This window comes from Diplodia corticola (genome assembly GCF_001883845.1).
Source record: "Diplodia corticola strain CBS 112549 chromosome Unknown scaffold29, whole genome shotgun sequence".
Lineage (NCBI taxonomy): Eukaryota > Fungi > Ascomycota > Dothideomycetes > Botryosphaeriales > Botryosphaeriaceae > Diplodia > Diplodia corticola.
The window spans coordinates 234,680-253,033 of record NW_017971508.1 but is presented as its reverse complement, the minus strand read 5'-3'; the positions used below and the strand labels follow the sequence as shown (position 1 = coordinate 253,033).

Here is an 18,354-nt window from a genome sequence, read left to right as displayed (position 1 = left end):
CCACACTCCCACATTCCCTCTTCCCTCTCGATGCGTCGCTGAAAGGAAGTTGACGACGACGAAAAAAAAAAGTAAAACGAGGTCGTATGCAATCATCTATACAGTCGCAACAACACCAAACTTTCAGCACAAGCTGCCAAGCCATGCAAGAACGCCACGTCAGAAGCATCGCATCGCACACTCTCCTCATCAGCCCTCGTGCTCAAACACCAGATCCACCTGCTTGACCGGATGCAACAGCATGGCCGGCAAGCACATCCTGCCCTCGCCCCACACCTCCTCGGCCTCGCCGCCGTCGTTGTCGACGACGTAGCCCAGCCACCTCGTCCACAGGTTCGGCGCGAAGCCCGAATTGTAGTACCACGACGTGCCGCGGAAGTTGTGCTGGCGCTCGTCGGAGAAGACGGACAGGCGGGCGCCGCCGGCGGCGCCGTTGCGGCCGTTGTTCATGATGGCGGCGAGGTAGTCGGTGGGCCAGCGGCGGTCGATGAAGACGGGGTGGGGCGCGTACACGGCTTTCAGGCCGTGGTGCAGGGCGCACGAGGGCGGCCACATCTCCGAGAACATGGTGCGCTTGCGCAGCGACGTCTCGCGGTGCATGGCGGTCAGGAGGCGCTTCGAGAGCCGGCCCGCCGTGATGATGGCCGTGCGCCGCGGCGGCTTGCGCTCCGTCGTGTTGTAGCCCGTCACGTCGTCGGCCAGGATCCAGTTGGTGCGGTCCGGGTCGAACATGGGGTTGAAGGTGATCAGGTCCGCCTCCTCGCCCACGCCCCATTCGTACTTGTCCTTGGCGATGTCGGGGGCCTCGGGGTCGTTCTCCGTGTCCATCTCGTCGTCCGGCGACGCCTCGGGGCCCCAGATGAGTTTCTCCGGCTTCTGGACGGCCTGCGCTTTGATGTCGTCTGGGACGTTGGGGTCGTCCTTGGCCATCTCGGACCAAATGTTGCTCTTTGAAGCTGTGCCGTGTTCGGTCTGGACGCGGACCATGTGCTTGAAGTCGTCCCAGGAGCCATGCTCGTGCGGGACATAGAAGCGAGAGTTGCGCTCCCAGAGACCCTTACGAGGCTGCTGCTTGGCCCATTCTGATACCTTGGAGAACAGATGGTAAAAGTGGCCCGTGTACCGGACATCCATCTCCCAGTGCCAGAAGAAATCGTACTCAGGATGCATGTGGGCGAAATGCTGCACAGGCAAGAAACTAGAGCGGTATGCACCATACACGGGAAGATCGCGGTAGTTGCTCTCAGCCAGGCCACCATAGACGAGACTCATTTGGCGCTCGGTCCAGAGCGTTCCCATACCACGGAACTCTTCGGGCAGCGAGTCGTTGAGTACGCGCTGGTAGGTCTCCTCGTCAGACCAGATTGGAGTGTCGTTGTCCTTGAAGTGGATCAGGAAATGGACTTCATACTCGCCGCCCGAGTTGACAGCAAGCTCCGTGATGATGGCACGCAGATAGAACAGGTCCTCGTCGTCGTAATTGTAATCGTGCCATGTCCGGATGATGACGGCAGTGCGCGGCAGCAGCTTCTTGGCTTGCTTTTTCTTTCCCGTCGAGCTACCAGATGTTTGCGAAGAGCTATCGACCAGTCTGAACGGCGTTCCCTCGCTATCCTCGGAGTCGGAACCCTTCCCGGACTTTTCGACGGTGGACTTTGACCCTGCAGAAGTATCAACTGGCTTGAAACGCGTTGCACCTTCATCGTTTCCATGAGGCACTGGCGGGGCGGGGTCGTCCATCTGCGGTTCCCTGGCTTCGACCTTCTTCTCTGGCACATCCTCAGTTTTTTGCTCTGCGTAGCCGTCGAAGTAGAAATGGCTAAGACCGTTACCTATCGGCGTTCCTCGGGGCTTGAAACGGTGCTCGTTGTCCTGGGCGCAACGGTTCTGAACAGCGGCCCACCTGACGTTTCTGAAATCGACCTGGTCATCGTCCTGCCAGACCTGCTCAGCACCTTCGCGATCACCCTCCATTCCAGCACCACTGCCGCCGTACTTGCGGCTGTACCCCATCCCGTACGGTCCCAGGCGCCCGAAGCGCTCGAAGCAGACGTCGTCGCGGAGGTTGAAAATCTCGTAAGACCCCATGACGTTCTCCGGGGTGCCGTTCACGATGCCGGGATAGACGCGCATCACGGGGACGCGCTCCGATCGCTTCTCGTCCAGAAAACACGGCACGACCTCAGCGCCGTACTTGTCCTTGTACTCGGCCGACTTGTAGCTCGGGTAAGGGTTGAAGACCTGCATGGGCGGGAGGCCGTGGTCCTTGGCACGCTCGTCCTCGTAGCTCCAGCCGTCGCCGCCCGTCTCGCTACGCTTCAACAGGTCGCCGTCCTCGTTGCGCGCGCCCAGCAGCTCGGAGGCGTTGAAGCCTTCTCCGGGATATTCGGGCTGGTTCTCGGCGCGCGACACGAGGGTGCGGATGCCGCCGTGGTAGCGGGTCAGGAAGGGGAACGACTCCCAGGGCGCGGGCGGCGGAGGCTCTTTGCTCACGGCCTCGCCCGTCTCGACGGCAATGTGGCTCCGGCGGCCCATGGCGCTCAGCCAGATGATGAACAGTATGACGGTGCTGCCGAGGGCGAGGGCAAACCAGCGGCTGAAGCGGCGGCGACTGACGCGAGGCGAGTAGGGGTACGAGGACGAGTTGAAGTTGGTTTGTTGGTGGACCGACATTGAGGCCTTGCGGGCGCGCGAGTCGGAGCGGTTCCGGTGGAACTGCGCAGAGGTGGTGGTGCCCTGCATGCTGGCGACGCGGGAGGCATATATGGGGGTGGAGGCTTCGGAGTCCTGGTACTCGAGGCTGTCGAAGGAGCGGCGCTTTTCGATGTCGTCTTCGGAATCGTAGCTGTTGCCGCCGGGCAGGGGATCATAGGGCCCCAATGACCGCTTCGCGTTGCGGAGCGGGTTCATTATCTTCGTAGGCACATTAAAGGGAGGAGAGAGGAGCGAAAGCAGAGGCGGGCGGCGCGAGAAAGATGTTTCGGTGGATAGGAGGCGGGCGGCGGCGTAGACGGCGGAGCTCTAGCGAGACGGATCCCAACCCCGGGCTGCGTAACGCTGGCGTCGCCACGGAACCGGTCCTGAGATGCAGCCAAGAAAAACACACGACGCGCGCGCGTGGGCGAGCAGTCTGGGCGGCGGGTAGCGGACAGCGGGCAGCGGGCAGCGGGCAGCGGGCAGCGGCAGGGCGTTGGGCGATGACGGTGTTTAGTTTACAGGCGACGCGCGTGGAGAAACGGCGTCAGTAGTCTCGTGCTGCGATCCCCGGCGCTGGCACTGGCTGGTCCGGGCGCCGTCGACTGGAACAGTGAAGAGCCGCGTCCTGCACGCTGTTGGCGAGGAAACAGGCAAACAGGCCGCCGCAACAGCCATTCCGACCGCTAGACGCCGCGTGGCTCGCCTCCAGCCCGGGACTCACCCCTCTGCCGGAATGCGCCATCTTCACCTCATCGGCGTCTTTGAGTCTCTCGGCCAAAGCTTTGCGGGGCATCAGAATACTGGCTCTGCCAAGGCACCGCTCTCACTTGCGTCATAGCTATCCGACACCCTCCCTTCTCCGACTCTCGCGTGTGTTTTCTCCCCAACAAGCCCAGCCATACGGTACCCGCCTCGTCTGCGGTCGCAGATTGACGCGAGCCTTGACGCGCCCTTCCGGACTCCTTCACGCAGCTCACCGTCCGCGGGCTTTCCCTTTGAGGACGACATTCCCGGCCACGAAAAGGACAGTTGAACCACTGGCCCGCCGCCTCCAACGACCGACGGCGCTACTCCTCTATTGCGGGCAGGTGCAATCGCCTGCACACGTGCTCACAATGTGATGCCTCAGGCTTCGATTTCTCGCAAACGCCATGTCCATTGGGGTTTTCCATGAGGCCCGCGGGCAGGCGAGCGAACAGCACGAGAACGGTGAAGTCGTACGGTGGGGGGGCTTTAGCGCACGCAATACGAACCGCCACGCCTCCAGTCGAACTGGTGCTTCGACCTGCTGTGGCGGAGTCTCTTGCCAGCTCAGAGCATGTTCATCGTTTTTGACAGAGGAGAAACGGGTCCTACTGGACCATGCACGACCTCATAGTGGGGAGGCCTTGTTCACCAACGTCCCCGCGCATTCCACCGAGACTTACATTACATGTCACTCATTATTATTACGCCCGGCCTTGGGAGCTTCTAGGTATCACGGAAGAGGAAGCGTCCCTGTCAAGGCCACCTCGATCTCGCGCCTTGGCCGGGCTTGACATCATTGGCCTCGTACCGCGACTCTTCCGGCGGCCGGGTTCCTTGGCCGATGCGGTGGCTGTACCGTCGCCACGTCGGGCGCTGGCGCAGAAGACGATGGCTAGGGCATGCAGCACGTTTTCTCTAGAGTGCGGCGCCCCGAGCCCGAGCAAGCAGGAGACCAGGACACGCTATTTTTAGCTGCATGTCGTCGGCAGGTATCCCCGTGGAAGTGGGACGGGCCGAGGAAATGCCTGGTCCTTCTGTCACCAGACTGGCCGTCCACCGCTGCCCGCCTTTTCCACTGTCGTCCGGGACAAGACGCAGGGGACTCCCGACACCGCTGTTAGCTACGAGCCGCTATCCTCCCAGACAAGCTGCTAGACAAGCTGCCAGGCACTGCCGGCATACTCGGCTCTTTCTAGCTCCCTGTGTTGACTCTCAAGCTAAGCTACAAATGACCGCACAGGCTTTTACTTGATATCGTGCCAAGAGATGTAACGTTACCAGACCTTTCGAGAAGCGGCGGCGGCGGCAGGTGGCTTTTGTGGGGATCCCTGCTGATCTGCAGCACCAGCCCGCTGTCAGCCCTCTGCCAAGCACGCCTATACGAGAGCCGCAGGGTGCGGATGAGAGCTCGAGAGGGAGGGGCCCTCGTATTTTTCCTTTGCACCATCACCGACTGACGAGGTCGCCCGTAGCCGGCCATCTCTGCCATCAACCCAGACCTGGCTATATAAAGCTGCAGCCCGTCTGCCACCGGAAGGAAGACACCAACCCAAAGCATCAAGCACAAACTCCAGCCACCACCTCCACAATCCACAATCCACAATCCACCAAATCCACACACAAATCAGCCACCATGCGCTTCACCACCGCCGCCACCGCCTTCGCTCTCGTCGGTCTCTCCGCCGCCGCCGCCGATCCCACCGTCGTCGTCGTCCCGCGCGCCACCATCAGGCCGGCCCCCGACATTGTCGAGCGCGCCACCGAGCACAAGATCTATGTCGACACCTCCTCCTGTGCCGACAATGGCCGGACCCTGCCTCAAATCTACGGCATCTCAAACTCAACTTCTCAGGACTTCACCGAGCCGGAGCGCTTCGACGGGCCCACCTTCACCTTCACCGTGCCGGCCTACTACCAGGGGCACGTGTGGCTGTACAACAGCGACGACCAGGGTGCGTCTTCCGGCGAAAACACGCCGCTCAACGTGCAGGGCGTCGACGTCTTCTTCTACGACCAGCCGACCGAGACGGAGCACAACACGGCGACCCTGCCCGCCGAGGGCGCGACCAATGAGAATGGTCAGGGGTACAGCGTCCCGGATCCCATTGGTGCCGTGCGCTTCGCGAGCACCTCGCCCAGCAGCAAGTTCATCGATGGCAAGACTGGCGGTTCGCTGGAGAGCACCCAGGAGGGCGATGCGCTGTATGTGTACTACTGCCAGGAGTGGCCGGTGCAGAACTAAATGGGAGGATGAAGCGGGGGATTTAACGATAATGGGGGGTTGAGAAGGGAGAAATTTTGTATGCATGGCGAGCGAAGAAAAGCATCTATCTAATGTGTAAAAGAAGACGTCCAGATCGTAAATGATAAAATGGAACCAACCATTGCCTTTTTCAACCTGCCTTGGTACTTCATTTCTCCGCAGCAACGGGTTGCGAAAGGAATCACGCACCCCAGCTTTGTCATACAGAAACCATGCTACCATAATTACAGCATCCTGTGTCGGGGATACGTTCGAACAGCCTAGAAACCCACATTTATGTCCAACCACCTCCCTTCCTACTGGCATCGTTCCAAAGCATGATATTACCCCGGCCAGCAACCATTCCACTAATCGGAAAACACATCAACGACTGCAAATTATTACCCATCACACAGTCGTGAATACCAATGGATTCGGCGCACGTGCAAACTCTAAACAAAGTTCATCTCGTACAAACCTCGTATTCCTCAACTCCATTCATCCACTCACAGGCGGTGGCGGTAGTGGGTGCGGGACGCCACAAGTCGTACTCAAACAATGATCTGCATCGTGCGGCGTGGAGCAGTCTCGACGAACCCAACAGTCGAGTTGAACACACTGGCAGCAAAGCGAAAAGAACAAAGCAAAACAAGACTCACTCAAACAGCCGTATTGAGAGATTATTAACAACAAAGCTGCAGTATGTATACACACAAAGGCTACAAAAGGGGAAAGAGGATTGTGCATATACATACAAATTTGCGGAACTTTATCGATTCATAGTTAATACCTACTACAACAGGCAAAAGCACGCCGTCCCAAAACAAACTTTTACTTTCTGCCTATGCATAACCCCCCCAAGCATCATGACTCGACGCTTCCGCACACTCCGTGCTAAAAAAAAAACACAAAGTATTCTCCTCACTCAAGGTTCCATTCATCATCGCATTCAAGCTTTTCCACAAAGCCCACTTTGATACTCGTCTTCCTTCTTGTCGTCTCATCACCTCCCGTGCTTCACACGCACGATCTCCTTTCTTTCCTTCTACCATAGAGCAACGAATCGACGTCCCTTACGTTCTTCACTCATGACTGCATTCCCGAAATATCCCTACAATGCTGCTGCTGACTGAGTAGATCATCAGACCAAACTGACAAGAGCGATGAGGATGGGACACATCTGCCTCAACCGATGATGTTTTTTGTATCTGGAGAATGAGAGTCAGCGATGCCCCTTGGTTCCAAAAGCCAAAAGGACAAAGTCCACACACCTCCAGTCCGACAGCATCGACGGCTACGCATCCTGGAAACAAAGCGCGCTCTTCGCACTATTCGATGCCTCTTCGTGAAGAATCCCTCCTCCTCCTCGTCATCCTGCTGGTTCGGCTGCCAAAAAAAACCGGAAACCAGAGGGATCACCAGCCCATGGATGGACTAGGCGATCAAAAACGCCGTTCCTTACCAAGATTTCCCAACACGCCCGCCCTCTCCCTCTCCATCTCTACCCGACGTTTCCCCCACCCCTTCCCCACCCCTCTCCTCCTTCCATCCATCAATTGTTTTTTTTTTCTTGGGTTTTTTTCAATCCATTGATCCCCCTCCCTGATAAACCAACCAGCACCCTCACCGCCTCAACAACCCCTGCACCCTCAAAAACGTCCTCAAAGCCGGAAAGATCGACCGCGGCTGCTCAAACGCCAACCGGATCAAGCACAGGACCGCCACGCTCGCCAGATTCTTCCGCGCCCGCGCCCTCTCGTAATCGCGCCTCGCATCGACCCCGGCCATGAACGACGACGGAGGCGGAGGCGAAGCCGAAGCCGAAGCCGACGACGCCGAAGCCGACGAAGCCGACGATGCCGCGGGTGACGCGCCCGAAGACGTCGTCGTCGTCGTCGTCGAGCTGGCAGACGGCGACGCCGCCGACGAAAACGAAGACGACGACGCCGCCTGTTCGCCAAACGTCGGGGAGCCCCCCGGGGCCGAAGAAGAAGGGGCCGAAGGCGGCGGTGGCGCGCGCGCCGCGGCGGTGGCCACGAACGAGACCCACATCAAGACGCCGACGAGGTCGCCCCAGGCGTCTTGGGCGTTGGGGGTGCGCTGGATGGCGTCGACGATGGCGAGGGCGGGGTGGGTGGAGGAGCAGAGGGGGGGTTGCAGTGGCGGCGGGGGCGTGATGAGCGGCAGGTGCTGGGGGGAGGAGGAGGACGACGACGTCGTGGTGGTGGTGGAGTTGCTTGTCGGCGGCGATGTGGGCGTGGCGGCAGTGCGTGAGGCGGCGGCGGTGGTGGTGCTGCCGGTCGACGGAGGCGTGCAGCTGGTGCTGGAGGCGCACCTGGCGGAGGCGCAGGCGCAGGCGGAAGAGGCTGATCTGGGGGCTGCTGGCCGCGCAGCGGCAGGATCAGGGTATAGCTGGTCGTCGCCAAAGACCTTGGCGATGTCGACGCGCACCGCCATCTGCGGGTAGGCGCGCTCGAAATATTGGCCGGCCGTCGATATGGGGACCCGAGCGGCGATGGCGTACGAGTACAGGATGGCGGCGTGGCGGCACGCCTCGTACACGAAGTCGGGTTTGGCGGCGGCGCCACCATAACCGCATTTCCCCGCAGCAGCGGCGGCGGCGGCGGCGGCGACGGGGTCGAAGAAGGTGGTTGGATCGGTGTTGGGCGGGAGGTCGAGCATGCGGTTGTGGAAGCTCCACAGCTGCGAGCTGAGCTGGCGCGGATACGGGTACTCGCCGCGGAGCGTCTGCCGTCGCACAGTCTTCTCCGAGTGGACGAACAGGTTCGTCATGTCCCTCATGTCCCGGAGGATCCGGAGCGTCTGCTCGGAGCACAGCGGGGCGATGTTGTAGAAGTCGTCGCGCGGGCAGAAGATGGGCGACTCGGCCAGACGGGCTGCCGTCGCCGTGGCCACTGGGTGGTCGAGATGGTCGAAGAAGCGCTGCGGCGCCTCGCCTTCGCGCACGATGGCCGAGACCAGTGCGACGGCGGAGAGGGCGTTGGCGATGACTCCCTGGCCGCCGAACTGATCCAGGCCCCCTCTGGCCTCGGCGATCTGATCCAGTCCTTGCTCGTGAGTCATCATCACGTCCTCCTCGCCCTGGACCAGCTCCGCTGCCAGCAGCTGGCCGATGCACATGAACATGCCGTCGTCGGCCTGCCTCTTCGGATCCACCAGGCTCTCGCGGATCATCGTGTACACCTCCTCCTTGATGTAGAGCGTCGCCGGGCTCTCCTCGACGAAGCCGTTGAGCATGTCGGCATACGTGGCCTTGATGCAAGCGGTGCTCAGGAACGCATGCCGGCATCCGTCCATGGCCGGGAAGTAGAAGGCCTTCATCGTCTCCGTCAGCATGAGGTCGTCGAACTGGCGCTTCAGGTCCCACACGCTGATCTTGGGATTCGAGAACTCGGGCATCGTGTTCAGCACGTCGGCACCGCGGCCCACCTGGCGCGGCTTCAGCACGGCGTTCGCATACTGTGCGAAGAACGACGTCCGGGCCTTGGCCGACTTCCTGGGGATGCTCGCCACGGCGCGCTGGTCGTCTCTGTCGTCGTCATCCTGGTTCTGGAGGGAGCGCTTTCGCGACCCCTTTTCGGCGGCCTTGGTGGGGTTGTAGTCCACAAACTTAACCGGCCGTCCGGCGCGAAGTTGCGGCTCACTTACCAGAGGAGGGCTGGCGCTCGCGCCCGGTCGACTGCTCGTTGATGGCTCGCTGGGCTTTGGCGGGGCCTGGCCGGATTTGGAGCGTTGTTGCTGCTGCTCGTTGTGCTTCACGCTGAGCATAGCATGGGAGCGGATCTGCTTCAAGTAGTTCCCCTTCTTGAATTCCTCCGGGTTGTCTGTGGTGAGGAACTGGAAGTCTGGCATGATTACATCGGTGGAGTGGCGAAGGTTCCTGATCGGGATTGTCGCTGACTTCTTTCGCGCTCCCGGCCGATGGAGCAGCTATACCAGCCCCGGGAAACGTGCACGAGCCGTGGCCTAGCGCGCAGGCTACTGCCCGACGGATGGTTGATAATCTGGCGGCTGGGGTGCCAGTGCCCCGGGAGTGGAGGAGAGAGGAGACGTTGCAAGCGATAGAGGAAGCAGCTCCCATCGCTCAGCCTTACAAGGCGTTGAGCTACATCCAAGTGGGTAGCAGCAATACGCGTATCCAGCGGCGCCTAGCGGCTTCGGGCGGTTTGTAACGGTGGTGTAATCTCACGGCGGGGTGCAATTGGCGCCTTCAGGGCGATCGGTTGCTGACGGCGGCTGACAACGGCTGAAGTGCTGGATCGGGACGACTTGTACGCATCGCGGCCCTTCTCCGATGTCCGAAGGGGTCCTCGGCGCTGACGCTCGATGGGACGCTTTCGACAGGCCGCAGCTGCGCCAATATTTAGCTCCGCGTGCCCCTTGCCCACGCTTACAACGCCCAGCCAATTGGTTGCACCTGACGGCGGTATCAAGTTGTGCTCTTGAGCTTTCCGACGCTGGATGGCAGTTCTCGTGGTCTGGGGTGCTGTTCGGCTAGCGGTTTCTGCCTGAACTGGTTGCATGAAGCGAAGGATCGTGGGCTGAGCGAGCTGTGCCTATATATACCTACTTCGCTTATAAAGCTAGGGCCCAAGCCCACTTACCCCCCGGCACGCAATACTCCTTCTTGCGACACGCTCTGTCGCTCTGCAAAGCCAGGCTCGCAGGATCATACATGTGCTGGTCCGTATCGCTCTTATCGCTGTTTTCACGCAATGGCTTGACACTAGGTCGAAGCCTTGGTACCGATCGTGTGTATGGACCATGATCGTGGTACACCAGCAAAATTCCTCGGCATCTGAACAGTCAGAATTAGGTGACGGGTGGCACTGCGAAGAAATTCAGGGTACTGATCGTATCCAAAGTCGTGACTAGTGACGTCACGCCAACCGTCAGTCATCAGTCGGATCGGGCCCTTTCAGTTTCCCTAAACGGATGGAGCGCTCAACACCCTCTTGCGGCTTTTTTATTTGCGTGTAGCCTCAATCGCTGCTCTCCAGGCTTCGTAACAGCATGCTTTTTTGTTTATCCTACCCGGGTATAGGTCATCTCCAAAAGACTGACAGCACACGCGCTGCGCGCACCAACCATGTAATATGACAATTCGAGCAGCCGAACGTGCACCCTACTCTTCATCTGAGAGCTGAACGTCTTCCGCCTCACTGCCCAGCTCGTCCTGCACAATATCGTTCTCATCCCCCTCCTCGCCTTCTTCATCGTCTTCGTCATCGTCATCTTCGTCGCTGCTTGTCCCCGAGCCTTCACTCTCGCCGTCGGAGCCGGGATCGTAGTCTTCCTCATCCTCATCCTCCTCGTCCTCCAACAGCCTCTGTGCCTTCTCCAGCTCCGTCTCGCCGTCCTCGCCCTCCGCCGCCGCGTCCTCTCCGCCGCCCTCACCGGGGCCGTTGACGTTGTACATCTGCGCCTTGCGCTGCGCCGCCATCGACGCGTCGTTGAGGCCGTGGTGCTTGATGTATTGGTCGATGCCCGTGTAGTCCGCCTGATCGAGCATCGAGAACTCAATCTCCTGCGACTTCTGCTCGGGGCCGCCGCTGGGATTGGTCGTTACGTTGAGGTTGAACGTGCGCTGCAGCACAGACGTGTACGAGATGGACTCGACGCTGCCAAAAGAGAAGTAGACTAGCGGCTTCTTGAAGCCAAAAATGATGCCAACGCTGGTAAGGAACAAAAAGCCTAGGTAGCAATCGTCAGCTTGGTGCACTGCATTTCCTCGCTAGCAGTCTGTAGAAAATGCCAGAAAACAGATGATGAAACCTTACCCTCTTTGCTTCCTCTGAACGCCTTGACGTGGAACCCAGGCTCACCCTTCCGGTGGCTCTGGGGGATGGTGCTTTGAAACTCCTCCTTGGTCGGAAACACGACCTTTTTCCCAAACGGCGTCAAAAACCTGTTGAGCCGCTCCGCCATGTGCTCCGGTCCCGCCTCCGCGCCGGCTTCCAGCTCCTTGTTCGTCGGCTCCTGGAAAGTCCAAACGATCTGCTCCGGCGGCGTGGTGCCCTCCGGTGCAGCGTTGAACCCGTCATTACCCTTCGGCACAATGATAAAGTTCCATTGGCGTTTCGCTTTCTCGGGAATCGGGAGGCAAAAGACTTGCTCTGCAGTGATACGTGAGAAAAAATGTCAGCGGGGAACAAAAGACAAGGGAAAGCCCAGAGCGCCAGCAGCCAGCAGCCAGCCAGCCATTCCCAAGGCAAGCAGCCACAAGAACAGACGGCAGGCAGGCAGGCAGAAACCCCACTCACCAACATCCCTAAACCCAATCCCGAACTCGACGTTCGCCCCGCCGCCCGAGCAGGCCCGCAGCCCGCCGCCGGAACTGTCCCCAGCCCCCGCCGACGCCGCCACCAGCTGCAGCTGCAGCTTCTTGCGCTGCGGAATCGAGAAGCTCACGTCCGGGAGCGCAAAGTCGGCGCCCGCCTCGCTGTTCGCCCATGCTCCCGATGTCCCTGCGCCTGCGCCTGCAGCGGCAGCCTCGCCGCCGCCGCCGACAATCTTCCGCTTCTTCGCCGCCGGTTCGTCGGTCGTCGTCGGAGTTGCGGCGGTCGTTGCGGCGCCGTTCGTGGCCGCGGAAGTGGAGGGAGGGGCGTTGTTTTGGCGCAGCTGAACGATGTACGACGAAATGGACGAGAATAGCGGTTGGTGCTGGGGCGAGTCGCCTGCGTTGATTCGTTTCCCCCCACGTCAGCTTCCTCGTTCCCTTGGATTCCTTTTTCTTTTTGAGGGAGGAGGAGGGGTGGGGGGGCTAATGCCGCGCGCATGAACTGAACCACGCATGATGGGGGCCCCAATATGTCCTTACCGATGGCGCTGTACACTCGCTTCTTTAGCTCCGGCTGGTCGGCGAATGCCTGCTCGACCTCTGGCAGGCTCGTGGGTGTGGTCGCGGGAATCGGTACGGTTTTGGGAGATGCGGTCGGAGGAGCGGCCGCGGCGGCCCGCGATGAGAAAGCCGTAAATTGCGACATTGGGAGTCACTGTTCTGAGGTGTTGTTGTGGAGTAAATGTTGTCAAGGGCCGAGCGCGGCGGCCGTGTTGTCCTTGGCCCTCCGCGCCTGGCGGAGCGAGGCAAGCGCCACCACGCGATCCGCATTTTGGCGCCCAAGGCTATCCCGACGTTGCTCCACTCCCCATCTTTGTAATTGACACTCACGTATATGTGATCGGCAAAGGAACCCAGACTATACTTGTATCAGATACCTAATAAAAGGTATCGTGACCTTAGGAATGCTAACACTGTTTGTCCCTTTCCATCATCCCTTTAATAATTTGTGGTTACCTTTGAACCCAACACCTTCCCGTCCAACCTTTTGAGCATAATTTTTTTTTTCTGACTCGTATAGAACTCAGTTTTGGAAAAGTATCGTGTGCTCAAACGAGTCCGAGAAATCGAACTATGCACGCAGGATCCTCGTAGTGTTTTGAGCCGGCCTTTTGGCAGTCGGTGGGAGCAAATCTACTCATGTCAACCATATCGTCCGCAACCGCTAGGGTGGCCTCGCGTTCAAGCAGCGAATCTCGATCCAGAGAGACCTCCACCCATAGTAGATTTGATCTTTGGTTCCGCGGGCTTGGTCGTCTCCGTCTTTTCCTGCTGATTCTTCTTGTCCTCGGGCTTCGGTGCATATTTCGACCCAGCAAGACCGTTCTTCTTAACAGCTGCCATGAACTCCTCAGGCGTGGCGAGATTACCTACAGGAGCAGGATGTCTGCGGCCCGTAGCGAAGAGGGCGCCGGAAGAAGAGCTGCCCACGGTCGAGCTCGCCATGGATGCAGTCGACCTGGAGCTGTTGCTGCGGTCCATCATCGGAGCTACATGGGCACCCTTGGACAGCTGCTGGTTCGGGATGCCATTGCGGCCATGATTGATCTGAGCCGGCGGCGGACGCAGATTGTTGGTAGGGCGGTTCGTAAAAGCAGCTCCAAGCATCGGACGCGCCTGGACGGTGCTCATTCCACCACCAACAACGGAGGCCTTCTTCTTGCGGGCAGGCAAGCGCTGGTCTGCATGAATATCTGCATGTGGGTTGAGGGTTCCAGATTGTGTAGGCCCATTGCGTCCATTGCTACTCAGGACGGAGCCGCCGCGGCCACGACCGGCGTAACCTCCACGACCGACAGATCCGAGAGGAGCGGAGCTAGCATGGGGGTTTGAGATCGGCGGGCGGCCCTTTCCAGCCTTGTAGGAGCCCTTGCTGAAGCCGAGAGTCAGATTTATTGAAGTTGGGGGGAAGTATGTGCTTACAATTGGAGAGCTCGAGCCAGAGCAAGGGGATCAGCGTTGCCCGGATTGTTTAGTAACGGGTTAAGGGACGGCTCGCTCCGACGAACCGCAGGTGGAGGATGGTGTATGGCCTCTCCACGCGCCTGACGGTTGAGGCGGAAGAGCTGGCCGTCATGAAGATGGTCCTGCTTCTCGGCATCCAGGTCACGGTCAGTGGTGGTGAGATGAAAGTCTAGGGTCAGCGCAATCAGCCAGGACTCCAAACACGATCAGATCTAAGATATTGAGAACCCACTCTTCCATCCAGCGAGCACAGGGTCGGCAGGGACGTTAGCCTGGTGTGAGCCGGGGTTCGGAGTACGAGGCGGGAAGCGCATGCGAGCGTAGTCGTCCCGGCGATCGAAGGAAGCGAGCACAGTCTCACGGTTGGAGGTGCCCAGTTCATATCTGAAAGCCTCGAACTGGTCGCGGTCGACGTCCGAAGCGGCACCCGCGTTGCTGGTAGATTTGCCCGGCATAGTGGCGTGAGAGCCCGCGCGACGGGGTTCCGGGTAAGTCATTGTGAAGAGCCCGCCGACAAGGCCAGTGAGTGCAGTGGGATGACCAGGCGGTGTAACGCGCGAGGGTCGAGGAGGCGGGATATTCTGACGGGGAAGGTCGTGCCTTCCAAAACAACGCTGCTTCCACGCACTAGCCCGATTCGGAAACCAGATAGAATGTTTGCGAAGCCACCCTTTTCTAGCTCTTTCCAGGACACACAGCGCAGAATTTCTCCGTAGGTGCGGTACCCCATCGTGCGGGCCCTCCTCCCAAGGCCCTCTCGTGACCCTTTCCGCACCACGCTCAAGCCAGTGCCGGTGACCGGTCACTAATCAATCCTGCGGGGTCTATTGCGGGAAGTGACTATGTTCTGGATCCGTGAGGATAGCGCCTTTATGCCACCTCCGTATTTGAGATATCGAGGTTCCCTTATTTCAATCCAGTGCCACCGGGCCCAACACGGGTTTGCCTACACAGCGTGCCATCCACCATCGTTGAATCCGAACTTCAAGCCATTGGAGGGTCTTGTAAAAGTGAGCCGATATACGAAGTCGCCCTATCTATAAAAAAAGATGCGCTCTGGTGATAGAGTGGTGAAGGGCCCGGCGATCCACCTGCCCAGAGGGTGTGTATCGCCCATGACGTATGACTCGGACTCCGATGAGAGCTCATCTCCCCATAGGTTCCTGACAGTCCGGAGTATGTGCGCCCTATTGACTTCTTTATTGACGAGCAGAGTGCCCCCTAAACGTGCGCCATTTTTCAATTCAACGTTGGGTTGCTGAGCTGTTATCCCGCACATTTGTTTTCCAACCCGCTACCAAGAGTTAACTTCAGCTCAGACACTACCCATCAACTGGTGAGCTGGTCAAATATGTCAGTGTAACTCAGACGTAGACTCAATATATGAGCGCTGTCGGAAATTTTAGTTGCGAACAAGGTATTGTAGTACCAACCATGAGGTAGTCTTCTCTACTAGAGGCATTTGGCCTAGGAGTCTTGGGGAGCTCGCACTTTCCCATCATGTAGTTGCATCCAGTGCAGGGGTGAGTACGCTCCCGTAGCCCCATCCTTCCAAGGGCTGCCAGTATCCACACCGTCATCTGTGATCATAGAGGTTCTCAAATTCCCTTTTTGACTTCAACGCCACGCGCGAGCCACCCAGGCAATCCCTACACCCCTTGCTCCTTTGCTCGTCGCTACGAAACAACCGGTCGTCGAGATTCCGAAAACCTCACGAGCCCAGCCGCTGCGCATTTTCGCGAAGCGGGGTAAGGAAGAGCCACAGCCGACGCGGCATCTTCTCTACCCGCCCCTATATTTACGGCATTAAGGCGCGTCGCTGCGAGTGCAGGCCGGCAGTCATTTTCGGCGGAAGAAAGGCTAGACGCCCGACTGAAAGCTGTAAGCACCAACTGTGCGCCAGGTGCGCGACCGCAGGCTCTGGATTGGGCCTTGGGTACGGAGCATACGGCGACGAAGGGGAAGGAAAGGGGGATAGGTGACGGAAGGGGTAACTGGAAGGACCGAGATGGTTCCGCTGGGCCATGGAGCTGGGGGAGAAGGCATGGATCTTGAATATTGAGATTCGGATCCTTGCGCTTTTTAACTGGCTTCGAAAATTTCATTCTGCCTTGATCCAACAGGAAAGATTCGGAATCCCGAAGGAATGGGAGGGGTAAAGCATACGGAGATGCCATGACTATTACGGCAATTGATCGATATGCACCTAGATGGTATCTATTACTCGTACATGGGTAATAGTGCGCGGAGACGGAGATAAGAGAGTACAAAGCGATGGCTTCCCTTCCACATGGCCCCGATTGCACTTGCGTGTGCCGCCGCAGACGGCGGCAGTGCTGCTTCGTAACGTGAGTGGCTTAGCGGCAGCTTACAATCTGCGCCTGACAAGTCAGCGTAAGCACTTGAGAAAGACTGACATGACCGACGATGCGCACGGTCAGAGCTAATGAAATGATTGCTGGAAAAAACGGGGGCCGAAAGGAGAGCATAGGGAAGTAGGTGCGGAGAAAAGTAGGCGCGGAAAGATAGGCACAGGGCGGTAGAGAGCCCTGATCCGGCGGCGACACGTGCTGGCGCAGTTCTTTTCCCCGCTTCCCGACCCCGAACAGCTGTCACCACACACACGCCTGCCAACGTGCGCACCCGAAACCGAGGACCATAAGCTGGGGGCAGAGCCTGCTTTCTCCCCGGTACGAGGCCCCCCGGCGGAATCTTCCCCTTGCCCGGATGCGCGGAACCCTGCACCTTCGCACATACGAGCCGATTGGCAGTCGATCATCCTGTCGGCGGTCGACGATGCAGGGCTGGGGTGGAGGCTCACGTCGACGGCTCGGCAACATGAGAAGCTTGTGGGAATCACCGGAATGACAGCAATGAACGAGTCCTGACCGCACATTCGCTCGCAGGAGCCGACATGTTTGCGCCAAAGGGAGATGCAAAAGCCAATCTGAAGGCCGAGACAGCATAAGCGCGATCCGTGCGTGCGGCCCGCGTATAGGCTTCTCAGCCAATCCAGACTTCCGCCATCCATTTTCCGCTTTGGTATACCGTGGAGTTGGGACCGCCTTACCTCCTAAATTGATGACTTTGTGCGACGAATTCCAGTTCTCACGGCTCCGCGGATGTCGCCACGGCCGCCCAAGGCCCGCGCATGCAGGTATATCATCCAGGGAACCCCCGCCTCGCCCGCCGCGTGAGCTTCTGCCCCGGCAGTCAGACATGACGTCCGCATGCTCGCTGCAATTTCTGCTGTGGCAGACGCCGGATCCGATCTACCCATTGGCTGGCTGGCTGGCGGCGGAAGCCAAGGCAGCAGCCCATGTGCGAGCTGCGATGGCGTGCCGCTGAAGCTGTTCGGCGCTATAGGGGGACTAGACGCCTAGACTGTCAACTGTGTTGCCGGCCGCTTGGCAGGCGACATGCTTTTCCGCGCTGAGAATGCGTTGTGCGAAACCTCGCCATGCACGCAAGCGAATTATTGAGCAGAGCAATGCAGGAGTCATGGCCGTGCAGTGACGGCGCTCACGTCGGTGCCTGAGCCTGTGAGATCGACCCACGAGCCGAGCGGTCTCACTGCGAGAAGCGGACGCAGCCACGGCGGCGGCGGCTGAGAGGGGGAAAAGCATAACGGTACCGGTTCACTCAGCTCCACGCCGCTAGCCCCAGCCTCATGTACCTATACATGGCGCTTGGGGGAGGGCGCTCCGAGTGGCTTTTGCGCGCGCGATGGAAGCCAGGCCAGGCGCGGCTTGGCCGGTAGCGGGGAGTGGCCAAGCTCGATCGGCGGGAAAGAAGCTCGCGGTAGCTCGAAACGGAGGCTGAGAGCCATGGCGGTACCCTGCAAATCACAGGGGCGGGCTTGCTTGCTTGCTTGAGACGCAAAGCTCCGAGCCAGAGCTGAGGGAGCGGGCGGCCTGCAGACGGGTGCTCTTGACATGTGCAGCGGCCAGGCCCACGGGCGCAGGCGCAAGGCAGGTAATCCGCACGCGCGGACTCGCGGCGGAGTTTCTTGGGAGCGCGCGGGACTTCCAGTTGCACACCGCGCACACGAGGAAGGAAGCCAGGTCGCCGCACGTGATGGCCGGACGGGCAGGGATGTCTGGCGGGGCGCTGGGCGCTGCACCGCCGGGAACCAACGAGCTCGGCCATGGAAGTCTGACGTCCCTAGTGCATCGCCCTCTCTCGTCACCCCTCATCATCGCGAGCCTGCATGGCGGCGCATACGAGCCCGTCTCGCCCGCTCACTCCACGCTCGTGCTCCCCGAGAGAGATTGCTGTGTCGCCCGCGAGCAGCTTCTCCACACTCCAGGCCGCGCCATTAGCCGGAGGCGGGCTGGCTATA

At 59.5% G+C, this 18,354-nt stretch overlaps 5 protein-coding genes across 5 annotated transcripts; 1 reads left to right on the top strand and 4 right to left on the bottom strand.

Annotated features, from left to right (window-relative positions):
- Positions 1-189: 189 nt before the first annotated feature.
- Positions 190-2,910, bottom strand: BKCO1_2900066 (uncharacterized protein; the record flags this gene model as incomplete). Its single annotated transcript, XM_020273827.1, has 1 exon — positions 190-2,910. One exon carries the CDS (start codon positions 2,908-2,910, stop codon positions 190-192), a length of 2,721 nt encoding a protein of 906 aa, XP_020129813.1.
- A 2,167-nt stretch (positions 2,911-5,077) lies between these two features.
- Positions 5,078-5,686, top strand: BKCO1_2900065 (uncharacterized protein; the record flags this gene model as incomplete). Its single annotated transcript, XM_020273826.1, has 1 exon — positions 5,078-5,686. One exon carries the CDS (start codon positions 5,078-5,080, stop codon positions 5,684-5,686), a length of 609 nt encoding a protein of 202 aa, XP_020129812.1.
- Positions 5,687-7,309: 1,623 nt separating this feature from the next.
- Positions 7,310-9,559, bottom strand: BKCO1_2900064 (peroxisomal catalase; the record flags this gene model as incomplete). The annotated part of the gene is made up of 1 exon (XM_020273825.1): positions 7,310-9,559. The coding sequence occupies one exon, from the start codon at positions 9,557-9,559 to the stop codon at positions 7,310-7,312; it is 2,250 nt and encodes a 749-aa protein (XP_020129811.1).
- Positions 9,560-10,832: 1,273 nt separating this feature from the next.
- Positions 10,833-12,693, bottom strand: BKCO1_2900063 (negative regulator of dna transposition; the record flags this gene model as incomplete). The annotated part of the gene is made up of 4 exons (XM_020273824.1): positions 10,833-11,401; positions 11,488-11,823; positions 11,971-12,384; positions 12,528-12,693. 4 exons carry the CDS (start codon positions 12,691-12,693, stop codon positions 10,833-10,835), a joined length of 1,485 nt encoding a protein of 494 aa, XP_020129810.1.
- A 536-nt stretch (positions 12,694-13,229) lies between these two features.
- On the bottom strand, positions 13,230-14,509 carry BKCO1_2900062 (negative regulator of dna transposition protein; the record flags this gene model as incomplete). Its single annotated transcript, XM_020273823.1, has 3 exons — positions 13,230-13,920; positions 13,971-14,181; positions 14,245-14,509. The coding sequence occupies 3 exons, from the start codon at positions 14,507-14,509 to the stop codon at positions 13,230-13,232; spliced, it is 1,167 nt and encodes a 388-aa protein (XP_020129809.1).
- Positions 14,510-18,354: the final 3,845 nt, after the last annotated feature.